The 19,877-nt window shown below is 35.5% G+C and overlaps 1 protein-coding gene across 1 annotated transcript in view; it reads right to left on the reverse strand.

The window, feature by feature from the left end:
• RALGAPB (Ral GTPase activating protein non-catalytic subunit beta) overlaps window positions 1–19,877 on the reverse strand; it is a 73,181-nt gene that overhangs the window by 37,008 nt on the left and 16,296 nt on the right. Inside the window, exons 2-9 of the mRNA XM_083358128.1 lie at window positions 18,864–19,070; window positions 15,720–15,922; window positions 14,746–14,909; window positions 13,585–13,771; window positions 12,619–12,750; window positions 11,517–11,695; window positions 5,369–5,517; window positions 5,021–5,231 (exon numbers count right to left, since the gene is read on the reverse strand). Coding sequence (XP_083214254.1) covers window positions 5,021–5,231; window positions 5,369–5,517; window positions 11,517–11,695; window positions 12,619–12,750; window positions 13,585–13,771; window positions 14,746–14,909; window positions 15,720–15,922; window positions 18,864–19,070 — 1,432 coding nt within the window. The remainder of the gene's footprint in view (window positions 1–5,020; window positions 5,232–5,368; window positions 5,518–11,516; window positions 11,696–12,618; window positions 12,751–13,584; window positions 13,772–14,745; window positions 14,910–15,719; window positions 15,923–18,863; window positions 19,071–19,877) is intronic.

Consider the following 19,877-nt stretch of genomic DNA (forward strand, 5'->3'; position numbering starts at 1 on the left):
ATTCATGACATGAACACAGACTAGAGTACGGAAAATGATGGGACTGATTTCAGGCAGATTTGCTTTTGCCAACCATCTTCCCCACTTAAAAAAGCACACACAGCTACTTGTCTTTCCCCATGGTAAAGAGCAAAAGCTACAAGGAATGACAATGATACAAATGTTAAAAAAATGGGATTATGAAAAAAAAAGAAAAAGGAAAAAAAACATGACTGCAATTAAAGAGAAGCTACTAGTTCCTACTTACAAGATTTATAAGAAAGAAGAATTTGGATAAAAGATGCTGCAAGATAATAGAAATAAAATGGAAATAAATCAAAGGACAGCAATAGTTATAAAGTACTTTAAAATGATGAAACTGTAATAACAAGTTAAATAGTGTTTAGGGTTTTGAAACATATATTAAAAACTTATGATCTAGCAGGCTTGTTAAACACTTAGGAAATTAGCATTACGGTTCAAAATTATGATTGCATGCAGAATTTTGAAAGATTTAAAATACTGTCATGGGTTTCATATATTGTACATTTAGTTTTACAGTATTATTCAGAAAGCAACTTGCTTTTATTCATATATCAGCAAATGAAGATCTACACTATAAGGAAATCATAAAGAGACGGAAAGAAAGAAAATTTACTATCTGTTTATCTAACATCAGATCAGTTTATCTGCAGTTTCTATAGGGATGGCAAAACACTTTAGTGATCACTCAAACCCTTTCTTCAAAGAAAAAAAAAAGCAATAGAAGAAACTTTTATTCAAGGTTACCTGCACTTTGTGGGAAAGTGGAGAGTGAAAGAATTACAAATCATCTGGGAAACAAACAGACCAGGAAGGGGTTCATAAGAAATCCCTTTTAATGTAAATGGTAGTTAAGGATCTTATTTCACTTTGAGGATCACACTGGAATTAATTAATTTGTAACTATGAAGATTTGTGTGGGAATAGGAATGTATTGTTTGTTTTAAATTAAAGCTAAAACAAATCCAATCATTACTTATGTGCTGTGAAGGTATATTTGCATAAAATAGTGCCTGCATAAATCAAAGCAGAATTAATTATGCCATCACATCCACTGATAAAACAAAAATGTCTCCAACCTTAGAAAAGCCACTTCCCATATGGCTTATTACTACCATAGCAATCTCTCATTTTACATAAAATGTGAGGCAACACATCTAATTTCTCTGCGTTGTACCGAGGGGCTGCTTGAAACCCTGAATAATGGCTTAATAAAGAAGAACTAAGGCAATAAAAGAGAACTGTTCAAGCTTTCTCTTCAAGGGTTCTGCAATCTGTAGCTGCTATCAACAAGCATGCCTTCTGCACATTTGTTCTCTTACTTCAAGGGCATTTTTAAAGTAACCCTTTATCCATGTTCATGTTGGCATTTTTTGCAACAGCTGTATTTATGTTCAGATTCAAGACTATCTAAAAATAAGAATTTCCAGCAACCTATTTGCTTTTCTAATATAGAAAAGTTCTGAACGACAAAAAGACTTGAAGCAGAGAATGTTCCTCCCACAAAGTACATGTTTGTGCAAAGGACTACTTTCAGCAGTGCTTCAAAGTAATGAAATACTGTACTGTAATTCCAACATTGGCTATGCAAATTATCCTCTACAACAGAGCAACTACAACATAGAAACAATCTTTCACCAAGTCAAAAGATTAAAATAACATAATGTTTCTATTTTAAGAGAAACAGGAATAGTCAAACAATAACACACAACCAAATGTAGCAAGCAAGGCTAGAAAAAAAAAAGAATAGAACAGGGGGAAATGGTTCAAAATCAGACTCAAAAATTTATTTGAATCTTTATTAGTTTATACTGCATTACATGTAGTTTAGCCTACACAAACAGGCACATGACACTTGAATGTTGAGAAATTACAAAAAGGAGAGACACTCCATTTCTTTACAGTATCTCCTTGAGTAGCCAGCAATTCCTCTTGTCCAACAGTTACTGTAATTATTCACTCAGTTACTGCAACTCTTCTGAGTTTGTCTATCACTTCATAAAACAAATTACACTATCCGCTGATCCAGTTTTCTGTATTTGAATTTAGCAGCAGTTCTGTAGAGCAGACATGTCAAACCCGCGACGTCACATGACGCCGCGCAACGTATCGGAGCTTTTTCCCCATTGCCAGCAGTTTGACACCCCTGCTGTAGAGCTTTAAACAAAATTCTTTCTCATTCATCTGAAATACGCAGATAGCCCACTCCCGTGCCTTGAAGGGCTTTAAAGATTAAAAGCAGCACCTTGAAGTAGACCCAGAAGCAAACTGGCTACCAATGCAGCTCACAGAACAGAGGTGTAACATGCACTGCTGTAGGAGCACATGTAACTGCCTGCACCACTGCGTTCTGTACCGTCGTTTTGGGATATTCTTCAAGGGCAGCCCTATGTAGAGCACACTGCAATAGTCGAATCTGGACCTGATTATAAGCATGACCTGCCTCATCATCATCAGGAGCAAGAAGATAGTGGAGAAAGTCAACTGGGGTGGTGGAGTGCAGGGAGGCAGGAATCCTGGGAGTGTAGGGTAGCAAGGAACTGGGATGGCTATGGCTCCTTGGGGAGTGGCAAGCAGCCCCAAAGTCGCCCAGTTCTGTCCCTGTTTGCCATTCCACAAAGGCCATGCAAGGTGAAGAGTGGCCAAAAGGGCAGAGATGGGGGCAAGATAGGGAGATGGGGAAGTTGGAGGCAATTTCTTACTATGGCTCAGGGCAGGTACAGACCAAGCTAGGAATGGCTTGGCTTGGGATGGATACTCAGCTAACAATCATTAAATTCACTTAAGGACAGTATTGCAGTGGTTAATCAAGTGGTCCCCAATGGAAGAGAATATATGTAGCTCAGGGCTGAACTGTGAAGTCTTTGGTGCTCTCTAAGCTTTGTTGCTTGCTAAGTAATATCTTCAGTGCTAGAAGGGAACAGGGTTTGCTTTCTGTTTATATACAGTAGTTTGCTGTGTCAGCCCTCCCAGGTAAACCAGACAGGAGATACAATTAGATGACCTAATTTTATTTTATTGTAAATAACAGAATCTTGCAAGTCTGAAAGTAAAAACTTCCTACCACTTTTAACTGCTTGATTCATTAGGGTGGGTCCATCCTAAATTTCTTTCTCTGACCTCCTGCCTCTCTTGTTTGATTATTTCCTAGATAGCATCTCTACACCCTGTCAGTGGGAATATTGTTTTCTTCTGGGTACTTTTTGGAGTATGCTATTGTTTATTGCTTGTTTACTGCTAAAAGGAAGCAAAAAGACTAGAAGACTTCTTCGCCAGCAGTCAACACCCAGATAAGCAAGGATATATACCAAAATTAACACCAAACAATCAAGCACTAAACAATACTCTAATCAAGGAACTATCACCCGAGACAAACAATCATATGTATATGTATATTTTGTGGCTAAGGCAGGAATAGAAATAATGGTCTCTTGGTTTTAGCAGGGAGGGAGGGAGGGAGGGAGGGAGGAAGAGAAGGAAGGAAGGAAGGAAGGAAGGAAGGAAGGAAGGAAGGAAGGAAGGAAGGAGGGAGGGAGGGAAGGAAGGAAGGAAGGAAGGAAGGAAGGAAGGAAGGAAGGAAGGAAGGAAGGATACTACAGGTGAGGAGACTAAAATAAGTATAATGAAGGCCTTGGGATAAAATGATACAGAGAAGCAATATGATGTGCCGAATGCAAGCGTTAAAAAAGTATTAAAAGAAAAATGAAGAAATAAATTTGCAAAGTCTGTATGATACAGTTGCATCCAATTTAGTAGCTATAGGTAGTTCCCAAATTTTGCATATTGCAGGGCAGCAAACCCTTCACATATAGATGTTATATAGCACACAGCACATTTTAAATTTTTTAGTGGTCCCTAAATTCTTGTTCCTGTTGCCTATATCAGAATATAGAAAAAATTTCTCCCATTTGAGCTAAGCTCCTACTGATTTACACTAACACATACATGAAGTTTTATTGTCCTGATATAGAAATTATTTGTTATTGCCTTTTTCTAAAACACTTTTTTCAACCTCCCAGTCTAGCCTATAGCCCTGGACTTCTTAGACAGCTTTCCCATGCAAGTACATACCAGCCCCAAACTAGTTTTGCTTCCTAGATCGGCCAAAGTCAGCTAAGTATTGCACAATGCAAATTAGACTAAGTACTAGAATACCAACAATATGAAACATATGAAAAAACAAACCTTTTTCACTTACAAATTCTTAGCATCTTAGTATTATATGTTTAAATATCAATAAATGCTATGTTTAAATATCAATAAATGCTACTTAAATTTACTACTAGTAGTAAAGGCTTGAGAATTTTACAGTGAGGGTGGAGTCAGTGGCTATATTTTCCACAGAATACAGAATAACAAGCTACCACAAAATATTATGCAATGTGATTCTGAGTTATATCAACATGATGTACTCTTACACAGCTAGGAAAAAACTATGAGCCAAAAGCTTTATTCTATTACTGTCTGGAACACTATTATATATTATTTCTCTTATGTCCAATAATTTAAAAAAATAATTATGAGAAAGTCAGATAAAAAAATGATGATTAAAGACTGAAAACTACAGCTTTACAGAACCCTTGAAGCTAAAGAATTTAACTAATCATTGAAATAGCAATTCTGGGGAAAAAACAATAATAAAATAATGCAGGCACATCCTATTATAGTGCTTGCCGCCCATTCTACTAATTAACTGCTTGAAATAATTCAGCTAGGAAATTTAGCTTTGAAGTAATGCTACAAAACTTTCTCTTAGCCAATATGTTGCAGAAGACATCTTTATTAGTGTCAGTGAAAATAAGTGACCTAACTACACAATTTTACTGTTACAGTCCCTTAAGTTGCCAATAAAATCAAGATCTTATTTGTAATAAATTAATATAATAATTCACACTGACATAAGTTAATCATATTATTTTTCAGATTTTAATTTTGGTTAGCCAAACCTGTTAATGGCAACAAAGAGGATGAAGTGGACAAAATGGGTGAAAATATTTACCAGTCATACTGCTGTCCCTGTTTATTCCATTATGAAGCTTACAATGAACAAAGGCTGCATCAAACAGCCATGATCCAAAGAGGTTCAAGATACTATTAACTTTTGGCCTGTGAGGAGCAGGTAGTGGTCGAGGTTCACAACTAGTCTGGTTTGGGCTAGACAGCGGAGAAGTAGATGATGGCTGGTGTTTGGAAGCATGAGCAGTGTTAGCCTATTTGAATGAAAGAAAAAGAAAAGCATTTGTTTAGAACTCTAATCGTATCTGCTTACAATATAATAATGTCAATTATCATCTGTATATCAAGAAGTATCAACACAACATTGCTGTTGCTAAGGGTAAAGACTTACTGTGCTGTTTTTCATTGTTGGCTTATTCACAGTTACAGCACGATGTCTTCGATTATGAGGTGGGGTTGTATTAACAGCTGCAGTTTGGGGTATGCTCAATCTATTTACTGGTGTAGGTGGAGCACTATCAGCACGGGGCCTTGAAATACCTGAAAAATATAACATCAATTTCAACCTGAAGTTCTTCCTAAAATCAATGGTAACTTTTTAGAAATTAGTTTTTTTTTTACTAAGACTAGAAAGATGTCAAAGTTTTCAAATTATATATTATTGCTTCTTAAAACATAACCAGATTTGAATGTATACCATGAAAACAGAAATAAAAGAAAAAAGAAATGGTTAATAGTAATCTTCAAAATTTTAAGAGAACGATTTATCTCTAACATAAGTAATAAAGTAATGAAGTTAAATGCACAGCTTTCTTATATCTAGTTGAACATTCTTCAGAGTGATAAGCTAGAGAAAATCAGTGGGGTGAACTGATTAGGCATTTGTGGAGGAAAATCCCTATGTGACAAGAGGCTCAATGAAACAAATCTACATAAGTGTATGCAGTGATATGATGCTCTACTTTTGAAAAATGTGTAGCAAGCTTTTGCAAACCTTTCACTTATATTTATATTATGATATTAAGAGGCGTTTCCACATACCCCTCAAATAATTAACTGTAACTTGAGAGAGTCAATCTTACAATACTGGTCAGAACAGAAAAAGCTGTAATAGTTTAGAAGCATTTATAAGGGGTACTTCATTATAGGCCAACCAAGCACCCTTTTTGATGCATTAAATCAATGATGTATTCTGATAGGCTGAAAAGGAGCACCAGTTGCTTCAAAGGGTTTTCTCAGTTTTCCACATGGGTATCTTGAACATGTAGCATTTCCACTGGAACTACCAGCAGAGTTGAGATTATGGTTGGTTTAAATGCTTCAGTGAGTGTTTTGACCCTTTTGAATACTTTGGACAGCCCTAGAAGTTGTTAAAAATAAAGACATGTACAAGAGATCGGTGTTGAGTTGTCAGGCCACCACTAACAATTAGTCATTATTGAAGAAATAAGTGTGTAGCTTTCTATTGGGTTCCCCCCCCCCATCCTGCTCTTTTCTTCCTTCTCTTTTACATGCAGTTACCCCTTTCGTTATATTTCATTTCCCTGTTTGTTTTGCTATTTCTGTAAGAAATAACATAACAGAGCTCTCTATTTTCCAAAAAAATAAATTTCAATTGTAGCTATTAATACAGCTAATAAGATATTTTTGTCTTACTCGGTATACATTTGGGATTGTGGCTTTGTGGAGGTATATGAACAGATGTACACATACCCACGTATATACACTAGTGTGCCCACAGGCATACAATTACTGGGAGATAGAACTTTTCCAAGAAAGGTTTCAGCCGGAGTTGGCAGCTGAAGCCCAAATGTAGCTTCCAATGGCACTACTGAAAAGAAGGGTCAAAATTTCAGGTCGTTTTCCTACTTGTGGGAATACAACTTTCTGTTAAGGGATGGGTTTAGGAATCAGAATAAAAGCATTTTATCTCATGCAGATATTACTGTCTCATTCCTCCTCCACAACACTGCCCTTACACTACAAAAATAATTAGTTAGTTAATTAAGTAAAAAATAGCCCTTTGAAAATCATCCTGTTGCGGAACTTCGGCAGTTGGATTTCAAGATATCCTGGGGACCACAAACGCTATGCCAGGAACGGCATGCAGCCATTTGCCCCAATTGCCCACTCTAAATATACAGCCTACAAAATATCAATGTAGCAGATATTAAAAATTATTAACATTGGAGCCAAAGTTTCATTCTTCCCATTTTAGAAACAATATATTGTTTGTTTTGTTTGTATTTTGTTCTCCTGCAACAAAATATAAATTGCTCACGAACATTTGCCAAACCATTTTAAGGGAATCTCATTTTTTTTTCATAATCTTCAGAAATCAATCTTGCTACAACTTAGAATAGAGCTGGAAGGGACCTTGGAGGTCTTCTACTCCAGCCCCCTGCTCAAGCAGGAGAACCTATATCATCTCAGACAGGTGATTGTCCAGTCTCTTCTTAAAAATTTTAAGTGATGGAGCGCCCAAGATTTCTGGGGGTAAGCTGTTCCACTGGTTGATTGTCCTCATTGTCAGGAAGTTTATCCTTAATTCCAGGTTTCTTCTCTCTTTGATCAATTTCTAACCATTGTTTCTCATCCTTCCCTCTGGTGCTCTGATGAACAACCTGGCCCCCTCTGCCTTGTGGCAGGCCCTCCAACACTGGAATACTGCTAACACGTCTCCCCTATTTCTTCTTTTCTTTAGACTAGCCAAACTCAAGTTCCACAGCCGTTCTTTGTATGTTTTGGTCTCCATACCTTTGACCATCTTAGTTGCTCTTCTCTGAATTTTTTTCAAACTCTCAACATCTTCTTTTGTGATATGGTGACCAAAATTGGCTGCAGTATTCAAGCTGTGGTCTTACTAGGGCTTTATAAAGTGGTACTAATACTTCACGTGATCTTGATTCTATGCCTCTGTTTATACAACCCAGGATTGTATTTGCTTTTAAGGAATAAGGATAGGAAAGCTCCTCAGCTTTTCTCATAAAATTATGCCCTTGTTTTTTTTTCTGTTTTAGCTATGGCATTGGGGGATTTACAAAATGAAGAAAAGAGGCCCTCAATAACTTTCTGAACTTTGATAAAACTTCTCTAGATGGCTGAGGAATATGGTTGGCTCAAAATGATATATGAGCAGTCAAATTACATGGAAGTCTAATCTATAAGTATAGAAAAGCTGCTTCCAATAAAACTAAACTCCATGGTTCTCTAGATCAGAGGTCCCCAACCTTTTGGGCACCAGGGACCAGATCCGTGGAGAGAGATTCTTCCACAGACTGGAGGGTGCGTGGTTTTGTGTTCTGCCTGCATCTCGCGGATGCAGCTTTGCTTGTTTGTGCGGACCGGTTGCTGGCATGCTGTGGCCCGGTACTGGTCCATGGACTGGGGGTTGGGGACTCCTGCTCTAGATCTAGGGTATAGTACAGAGGTTCCCAAACGTTGTCAGTTCACAGCACCCTAAATAGCTCTGTGATTTTTCCATGTTGGATCTAAGCCAAAACTGTGAACTTTTTTGAGCTGGTAGTTCACAATATCATAGCATCTCTGTAAGTTTGTTGTGACAGCCCAGGGAAACCAAGGGTATAATGTATTTTTTCTGTATCAATGTAATCATAACTACTACATTTCTGGACCTCACTATTTTGGTGTCATTTTCAAATCTCAAATGCAAGACAGAATTCTTCATTTACAATTAAAAATATTAAGGGAGGACTTTAATCCACAGATAAAAGGATAAACAATTTACAAGTGAGTGATTGACAGCTCTCTTCCACATGCCTTGGTACTAAAATCAGCACAATTGAAACAGATCTGTTTATCATAGTTTAACAAAGAGAAAGAAGCAGTATTCTGTTATTAAACAGCTTTTTATGAGTTTTAAATTAACAAATAAGTCTAAGATTGATTTTAATGCAAATTCTGCATTTGACTCATGATTAAGTGTAGCTCTCTCACGCTGCAATACATTTTAAATAGCATTTTGCAAAAAAAAAAGTCCACATAATTTAATTATATTCTTTCATAGTCTATTTTAATTTATTGAAAGATGTGACAGGGAAGTAATTCATTAAAAGATAAATATTAAAATGGAATGACTATAGTTGATCTGCTTATTTTTAAACTCTGTTATGTTAACCTATTAGTACACATCATGTTTTTCCCCCACTAATAGGCATAACAGACTTGCTGGGTTAGCTACACCAGGAATCTATATGCACAGCAGCCAAGCAGATGCCAACAGGAAACCCATAAATTAGACATGAGTACAATATCATCATCCTGCTCCTGCTCCCTATCAGCTCCTATTCAACAGTATTGAATATTTAATTATCTGTTCAACCTCTATCTAACATTGCAGTTATGAATACACAGCCATCATAACTACCAATTATTTGAATGTCTTAGTCTCTGTTTATTTATCTTCTTTTAAATATAACCAAGATTGTTATATTTGGCATTAGCAAATTTTGTAGCAGCAAATTCCAAAGCTAATTGCAAAGTAATCTAATTTTATTTGTCCTGAAATTCCCACTCTTCTTTTTCATTGAATAAGTACTTCCCAGATTTTTATAATTTATAAGCCATCAATAATTTTATCAAAGAGTGCAGATCCCATCATGATGGAAAACCACTTCTTAAAAATACATCTGAAGTTATTCTGTTATAATATTTATAATTTTGGGTGTTTTAAATTTTCACTCTATACTCCACCTCACTAGTCCTATGCATCAACAGCTGGAAATTAGATGATTTCATATGCTATTATCACAATATTTTCATCTCCAAGAATAATTTGATATACTTCCAGCTACAGATATCTTTTTCTAAAGAAAACTTCTATGATTAAGCAAACCATCTTTTCTGTATTTTTTGTTACACAGTATCATAGTGCAAACAGTAGAAGTATACATCTTACAAAGCTAACAGCAGCTTTAAACTACTTCGAAGTACTTTACTAGTAGTAAACTTTATAGTTATCCTAAGATGGGAGCTGCAATCTCTGTTTTTTTTATAGCAGACACACATTGAATTCATATCATAACCTTAAGACTTTCACATTCAGTTCCCATTACCTCAGTGGCTATCAGCAAAATCTGAAGTTAGGGATTTTGCCTAATATGAATCATTCTATATTTATCTGTTTGGAACTTCAGTTGCTATTTTAATATTCATTTCTGCCACCAATCTCAAGTTTGGCAACATACACTGCACTTCTGAAAGCATTCTGTTTAATGCCCCATAGAAACAATCCTTCCCCTTTATTAAAGCAATCCCTTCATGAATTTTTCCCTATTTCTCAATATTTAGAAATTTTAAACATGTCTTAATATATTCCAGCATGTATGTTAACATTGTCATAAACAACAAGACCTAATTAAGATTCCATTTAACTTTTGCATTTATAAAATGGTTAAAATTATACAATTTTGGGACATCACATTAATTTTGTTGCAGGATGAGAGAGAAACGTATTAACATGACTGAAAGATCTTAAGGAATGGTAGTTTGTGTGTGTGTGTGTGTGTGTGTGTGTGTGTGTGTGTGTGTGTGTCTACACAGACACACACAATTTCTGGAAATACACAATGCACAGCAATGAAGAGCCCAATTTTATAGCAAAAAGGAAATCTGTATAACAACTTTAAAAATTAAGGACAATACTATATTTTAAGTATTTTATTACAATGTTAATATATCAATTTATACTAAGAAACCATCATGACAGAATACTGCAGCTTCCAAAAATTTGATTCAAACCCCAACCACTGTTAAATCACCATCGGCTGAGATTCTTGTCACCCAACAGAGTGCAACAAGTTTTAATACCATATCTGGGTAATCTTTCACACACACTGGTTGTAAATGCAGCAACTCCTAAAGAAGAGAGAGAGTATATTTCTGATACATTATGTGCTATAATGGAAACATTTCCAAAAAGCAGTTCCTGAGAAAAATGTCATATTACATTTAATTTTTACTGAAAGTTATGGTTTCATACAAAAACAGGCAATTGTTTTAGCTAACAGCAAAACATAAAATCCTAAAAATTCTTGAAATTATTCAAGTAGGAACCAAGAAATATTTCAAGGCATTTTGCTAAATATGTTAATAATCTATTTTTCAGTACCTATTAGCAAGACTACAAAAATATGAACAGAAAAAGACTTGGCTAGTTTCCTGAAAGACAATATGATCACCCAAGGATTTGCAATATACCTTCTAACTTTATATTTTAAAAATAGTTTGTCTACCTTAAATTTTGTTTCTAGAAAATGTACGTAGGAGAGGCAGGTGGGAATCAGAGGTGGAAGATGAAGCTCATAAGAAGACTAACAAATGCCAATTATTTGAAATAAGATATATTTCAAATGTGCAGATAATGTCATTGACACATATGCAATTATGGTCCTGCAGCACACAACTGTAGTGTTAAATAAATGAATATTTATTTATTTATTTTAATATGAAATGTTAAAATCCATTAAGCTACACCACAAAAAGAGGAAAGCAACATCTTATAAATTAAAATACCTTACCTAGAAATGCATCCACTAAGCAACTAATCCCACGCATAGCACGAAAGAATATTTGAGGCAGATGTTTAAGGCAGGGATACTGATTTAATTCCTGAGCCATTCCACTCACATTTAGGAACTGTTCCTGAAATTTGGGGGTAGAACTTATTATCGCTGGATTACTCAAATCCACAGGATTGCTACAAAGAAAAAGAATATTATTTAATCAGAATAAACTGACCTGATGAAGGAAAAACCCTAGAATACACTGAGTATTTTTATTCTTTAAGAAAGATTATTTTAAAGAAAATAAAAGACCCCAGAATTCTTCAAAGTCTGGAAACATACATTATTCCTTAAGTTTCTAATACCAATGGACAAATATATCAATAGCTTGTCATCTATAAAGTGCTGCATGAAGAACTGATTTCTGTTTAAATATGTTTATGAAGATGAAATGTTTAAAACTTAACAGACCAAGAATAAACAACTCATCCAATACTTAGCTAATAAAGATGACAAGGTGTTTGGGGATTTAGGTTTAAAAGAATATTAATTATGGTCATCTAGGGGCACATAACCTTTGTGTGCTGACACAAATGCAACAGTGTTATAAGAAAATGGTACAGCTATATGAATGTTTGGTGTGAATGCACTAAAATCATAGAGGAAGTGGAAGATTATTAGTTTAGTGTGCAGGGCAGTATTTCTCAGCCTTGGCTGCTTGAAGATGTGTAGACCTTAACTCCCAGAATTCCTCAGCTATGTGAAAGGAATGTCAGAAAAACTTTTTTCTAAAGTAGCTAGAAAAAGTGTTTTGAGTCAGAACTGTACAAAAGCTGTTCTGAGGACAACTCCAAAATACTAAATGCTCAGATTAAGTCAGATGTTTCCACAGGATAATTTATTTCCTAAATGAAATATATTCATTCAGTGAATAAACAAGATTGGGTTTTTATTTTATTTTATTACTAGTTTTGAATATCTGGATTTTAAACTATTACAAAGCCACTTCACAACAAGTCCAACATATTTGAATAAACTTTGACTCCAAAAGACTCATACATAACAGATCTAAGTAAACCTGCTAGTAACATGACATGATTTCTCTTCTGTACAATACCTCAGCATATGTAAAAAGCGAAACCAAGTTTGGGCAACACATTCATTATCCATTTCAGGAGGTATTAAGTTTGTATCTTCATCAGGAATTTTAAAAGGTGGAAATGAAGGTCCATATGTAAAACGCAACAATCTAGGAACAAAAATAGGCCTTTTAATGGTTTTAGAGTTCTGACTGATTTCAGTACATATATTAGTATCCATATTTCAATGCAGGCATTTGCTGAACAAAATCCTTATAAATATCATGTAAACATCCAAACTCTAATCAACCTAATTATATTTTAACAAAAATTTCATGAAGTACTTTTTTTAGACCAAGCAAAATTACAGTTAACAGTTGATTAGTACTCCAATAAAAAGGAAATTTAAACAAAGAATTAACTGGTTATATAATGACATGAAACATCCTTGCTCAAATGGTAATATTCATACAGTGCAGAGTTACTCTTAATATTGCAGTGATATGAAAAACAAAGAGCTTACAATAATAACACATACAGCCTCTCCACACACATAGTCTTTAAGATCCATCCATGTATTTTTGCAAAGTTTTTGTGGTATAATAGTTGACAAAGGCAGAGGAATATGCCTAGCACCCATTCAGAATCCTAGCAATAGGTTTCTTTTTAGAATAATAACAATAAAAATGCTTATTACATAATTATTTTGCATGACTCTTCATGACATGACAATTTTCTATTTCAAAAAGAAAAAAATATACAAAATAACAAATAATGGGAGTTCTGATCTGCATTCTGCTATGTGACCACCCAGAACCCAGTTTACTCAGAGAAATTAAATTTAAGAACAAATTCAAAGGTTTACACATAGCAAATGTAATAATTCAATGTGGTAAAAGTCAATTTGAATAGAAAGAGCAATGTCCAAGGGAATCTCCTGAAATATTAATATCAACTGCATTATTTAGTAGTCAAATTGAATAATGAAAAAAGAGGTAGCCTACCTAGCAGTAAGTGCACAGATGACTTTACTCCACTGCTCTACCACTGCAGAATGGTGCCTCCAATTTGCTACCATCTCTTTGGCAGTTTTCCAATAAGGTGGTGTGGGAAAACATCGAGAACAGGCTAGCAACCAGACTTCAAACAATACACCAATCAGTTTTTCAGCCAGATTTTCAGCAATACCACCTAACAAAGCAAAGGATATTTTAAAAATCTTACTTGGAAGGAATCCTCTATTATTTTTAAATTAAGAGATAATTGTGATCCATCTAACTACTAATTATTCGCATTGCATACTGCCCTATGACACACTTATGATCATATACTAGAATAGTCAGCTTTATTTAGAACTATATGCAAACTTCATGTATATATTAAATACTTGAACATGCTATTTCCAACAATACTTCTAATATGGAAATAAAAATACTAAAACTTTTAGTATAGGTTGATTTGGATGTTAATGGATACATTAAAATGTTATTAAATTTGTAGGATATAATTAATACTATTAAAATGAATACATTCCCTCTTCTGAATAATGTCTTGAGAGGGATCCCAATGTTAATTCCACATACATATTTTTGTAAAAACAAGTTATTCACAAAAAAGATATCCATGAATCTGATTAGCTGAATTGAGATTAACATTTGTGGATGACTGTTTTAATTTATCGGACTTGCAAAAATATAATTGGGCTAATATTTTATTAGCCATAAATATGCACAATAAAAAAATACTCCAATGTACATGAAATAAATTCATGGGCCTTATTGGAAAGTTATTATTTGTCTCCACTAAGGTTAGGACAAGTTCTTGGAGGAAACAGTTTTATTTCCAGGATTGTGAATATGAGAAATCTTTGGATCTATTGCAATGTAGATTAGATTTTGATCTGAGACTCACACGTCTCAGATCAAAATCGCAAGTCCTTAAAAACATTCCATTGATATCAACGAATTAGTGATAAATATTAATTCATCAAAAAAATACTTTCAGTTTTCTGAATATTAGACAAGTCTAATATTTCAACATTATTTTAGGATAATTATGCTTTAAAATATTAAAACAGTAACAAAAAACAGGATAATGTTCTTAATTATATAATCTCTAGCTAAAAAATTATTTGGAAGTAATAAATGAGAAAAGCTGTGTCTAACCTTGTACTGTTGGAGGTGCCAGTAGAGTATCATTAATCTGCAGCAGAAACAATAATAAAACTTCCCATGTTTCTCTAGCCATAATGGTTGATTCATGAGCCAATTTCTGGACAGCTTTCAAAACTTGCAAACACAATTTAATCTGACTGGAACCTTGATCCTGCCTATAAGGAAGAAAACATACCTTAGCAACACAAACTGCAAAAAGTATCTGCAAAGACTGAAGTTGGGAAACAAGAGGGAATATTTCAACAGCAAATCGATATTATAATACTGGGAAAAGGGTACTTAAGTCTTCAGATTTGTATTTGAGGAAAAACAGATTCACTTAACAAATTATTTCTTAAATGAGAGTGGGAGTTCTGTTGAATTGATTTCTAATCTTGCATTTCCAAAATTCTCTATTCTAATATCTTATTTCTTGACATTAAACCTGATTAATGAAACTCCTTATGAGTCTTGTTCCCTAGTTGTAATATACTGTCAAGGGCCTTCCAGCAGGATTAAGAGAGGTTAGTCATAAAAAAGGTTTTCAAAGCATCTAAAGTCAGCAGTCAATAGAGTAATTTGAAATCTCTAAGCCACCTAGTTGAATTCAAAATACCTATTAGTTCTTCTAATAATATACCATTTTCTGAGATCCTGCTTACGGAAGAACAGCTTGAAACACATAGGGCATTATATTTTTATCTTAAATATTTTACTTCAGCTGCTGGCAATTTGTTGCAGAGTATTAAAAATTTGCAAGCAAATGTTAAAGAATAAATTTTTTACTGACCCAAAAACATAAATACAAATTAAAACAGTTTTCTAAAACAGAAGTTACCAAGATATTTCTACAATTAATAATATGAGTAATCTAAAACAGGGATTAGGTATAGTTTTAAGATAAATGATGGCTGATTGTATGGACTATTATTTTGTAATGATTAATAATGATAGAGGCATAAAATTATGTGGTATACACTACTTACCTAGGTACAAAGAGGTTCTGTAGATGTTTGAGAATGCTCTGAACGTAAAGATTTGGTTCTTTAATAACAGGTGGAGGAATTGTATCTTTAGGTATAACCAGAGCCATAATCCAATCTGTATATACATCAACACAGTATTTCACTGTCTCACCATCCAAAGGGAGAGTCAGCCCATAGCAAACCACCTCCATTGTCCATTTTACCTAATAAAAATACAGCAGTATTAATACCAGCAGTGGCAAAAATATAGGTAATCAAGTTTGAAAAACAAAATCCAGTTCTTTTTCAGCTATATTCAAAATTCTTGGGTCTAGAAATATTATGTATAGCAGTGGACCACAAACCATAGTTTGTATGTTTCATTGAATAGAACTTAATATGCCTGTACATGGCACAAAGTTAAAGATGACATGGTTTTGCAGAATGAAATGTATACTTACTATTCACAGATTCAAAATAGCGGTGAATATGTGATGTGCAGAACTTTGAAAAGGCTACTAGTTGATTTAGTGCTTTTTTAAAAAAAATTTTAATCCCATTTATATCCCGCCCTTCTCCAAAGACTCAGGGCGGCTTACAATCTAAGCACAAATCAATGTGCTTAGCAATAGCCTTCATTCTATGTATATGCCTGCTTATTAGGGCTTTCACACACACCCCAAGCGGCATTATTACAAAGTCAGCTTATTGCCCCCAACAATCTGGTTCCTCATTTTACCTACCTTGGAAGGATGGAAGGCTGAGTCAACCTTGAGCCTGGTGGGATGCGAACCTGCACTAATTGCAGGCAGCTGGTGTTACTTAGGGAGGCATTAGCCCACTGCTCCACCAAGGCTCTTTTTTGTTCTTTTACTTCTATTTTACTGTACTTATTAATAGAGACCAAAAGGTGATTGATTCACTAGGTCTACAATTAATCAGGTGAATAAAAAATATTGTTAATTTAACTCTTGAGTTCTAATTGTTGCTCTGTTTTCAACAATCACAAGCTTTTCTAGGCAGCTCTCTGAATATTTGAAATACGATAATTCACTGTTATAAAGGAGTGTAATACTATAAAAATATCTCTAAATGTTTCCATCTGGTTAATTTCAGGTGCCAGAAACATTGTAAATGACACAGAATTACATGGAATAGTTGAAGGGAAGTCTGGGAAAACCAAGAAAAATTTCTACTAGGACAGTTCAAAAATCCTCATACAAAATTGTTTACACAAAGATATGCATGGGAGAGCTGTCAGAGAGAAATATTTTCTGAACTCATTACAAAAATCAATTATTTCAAGTATAAAAAATAAAACTTTGATGAACCTCTTTTTTTTTGGAAGAAAGTGCTCTGGACTGATGAAACAAAAACTGAACTTTACAGACACAACAACACACAATGTTGATGAAGATTCTCAATAGTCCAGGTACAGTTGTCTGGAAGTTCAGTCATGGAAATTGGACTCTTTTTGTTGATTTGAAACTTTTTGCTGTTTATCGAAGTAGCTTCCTCAATCTGAGGAAACTGGCTAGGGGACCCTATATATGTCCCCCAGGATGGTTTCATTTCTCACCTAATCTGAATGGGCTCTTTAGGTGTGTAGTGTGTAAGTATACCCATCAATTTCACAATGTAATTCCTTTAGACATATGGCTTTTGAATAGAGGAAAGGGGAATTGAAAAAAGGGGGGGGGGGTTCTCCAAAACTGAACAAATTCCATCTCACTGTTAATTAACTATAATTTAAGCTGAAATTACCAATAATCATATCAATTGCTGCATGACATGTGAGGCACATGATTTGAGCAGAGTACCAATATGAACACAGTAATGGTGTCCTAATGGCAAACCATAATCAGAATTCACTAAAATTGTTTGAACGTCACCAGTGTGGTTTGCCCACTTAACCGTTTGAAAGCATGCAAATGCAAATAGAGTAATGGGTACCATTTCAGTGGGAAGATAACAGTGTTCTGTGTGCTTTTGGCATTTAGCCACGCTAGCCACATGACCATGAAAAATATATTTGGACAACACTGGCTCCTTGAGCCAAGAAATGGACATGAGCACTGTGCCCTAAAATTGGACAGGGAAACCTTTACCTTTAGTGTGGTTTGTACACTATAGTACATTGGTGATGAACCTATGGCACGCGTGCCAGAGGCAGCATGCAGAGCCCTCTCTGTGGGCACAAGCGCCGTCACCCCAGCCCCGCCTCCCGCATGGCCAACTCCTCACCAGCAGCCCCCTGGAGGAAAGTTGCTCCTGGGTGCGGCCCATGCAGAGCAGCACAGCCAAGGACATGGCAGCTGGGCAGCGGGGACAAGACTCCACCCTCACGCCCTGTCACACAATGATGCTGCAGGGCACAAGGGGAGGGCGTGGCCACCATGGCGCTGCAGGGCTGCCTGGGCGATCTGCTGCAGTGGGTCGTGGAGGTGGTGTGTGACCCTATGGACAGATGGGGTGGGGCGTCAGAGGGGAGGCAGGGCAGGTTTTGGGCACTTGGTGTCTAAAAGGTTCGCTATCACTACTATAATATATGGCTTTAGATATGAACCAGACCACTAAGCTTCTACATTAAAGCATAGTTAGAATTAAATGTGGCTTGGCATATATGTAAATTTAACCAGGTGCACTCGTGGGAGCAAAAATGGTGAAAGTCAGCTGAGAGTAGTGGAACACAAGGCTGTGAAGGACAGGAGACCAAAAAGGTAGGGATGGCAGCAGATAGGCATATGGGCAGAGCTGAAGAATCCCTGCAGTCATAAGTGATGGTAGACTGCTGGGTGGACCAATTTTGATTATGAGGGGTATTGCAACAGCCGTACATTCAGAGACTTGGGAGTAAGAACTATTTGTTCAGCACCGTTGTAACTTCAGATGACTGCTGAACAAATGTTCATAATTTGAGGACTACCAGTAATAAGTTATTGGGCACAGATTCCATCAAGCTAATAGAACAAGAGATTTAGTTACAAATCTACATCAGATTAGGGACAATATCTACTTTCAAATGATACTTTGCTGCTGCGGAATGCAATCTGTCAGAATGCACAACAATGTCTGTTTCTCAGCACTGTTATTTTTAAATTAGAGAAACAACCTTACTGACATATACAGAAAGTGGAATTAAAACCTGGGCAGATGGATACTTACTTCTTTGTCGGTTTTTAGTAAGCTTTCATTTCCAGACAAATTCAAGATTTGGCCAAGAGGACGGACAACAGCATTTGCCACCTCCCTTCCCACATTTTCAGGATAACTGTGAAGTACACTGGTGTGACCTTTATCATTTTGAATTACAAGATGTAGAGACCTCCACTCTGAGTACATAATGCCTTTATACTGCAGAGTAGACTGTACCTGAAATGAAAGAAAACAGAATTAATGTTATTTATTATTGTATACAATTGTGAATAAAAAGGATTGGTGCAACCCATAAAATTACTCAAAAAGGAATTGGAACCAATACTGTAATCTAATAAAAGCATGGTTGTGTGACTATTCAGTTGATATTTTGTTATCCATTCCTCCTATTTGTTTTATTACTGAAGCAACAGCAAACTTGTGAGGCTAAAGAATATTCTTTTAGATCAGAGGTGTCAAACTGGAGGCCTGCGGGCCGGATGCATCATGTGCAGGTCATGTGCACCCCAGCTCCACAAAGGCAAAAAACATTGTAATATGTCACAATACATCATGTGGCACGACCGAGTTTGACGCCCGTTTTAGATATAGGTCATTAAGCAAACACTGTGATCCTTAAGCAAATCAATTTTACTCACTAGACTTTTGCCAGAAACTGGAAATAAACATTGGAAACCAGCACAAAACACCAAAAATTGCAGCCACATGACTACAGGATGCTACAATGGCTGCAAACCAGTTACCAAGCACTCAAAATGCAATATGTGATCATGGGGTAGGTACGCATGCAGTTGTCAGAAATTAGAAAACAGGTCCTAAGTAGCTCTGAAGAGATCTTTTTTTTAAATAATATTTTATTGGTTTTCCAGTTTTACATTTAAGCATTTAAAAAGCAATGTGGTGGCAGTTAAACAATAATTCAATAACAAAATCTTTAGTACAAATCTCAGGTTACATCATCAAATATTTCTTCTCTTTTCCCCTTAACATTTACTATCTCATCGTATTCAAGCTAGTACATTT

This window comes from Vipera ursinii (genome assembly GCF_947247035.1).
Source record: "Vipera ursinii genome assembly, chromosome: 3".
NCBI lineage: Eukaryota > Metazoa > Chordata > Lepidosauria > Squamata > Viperidae > Vipera > Vipera ursinii.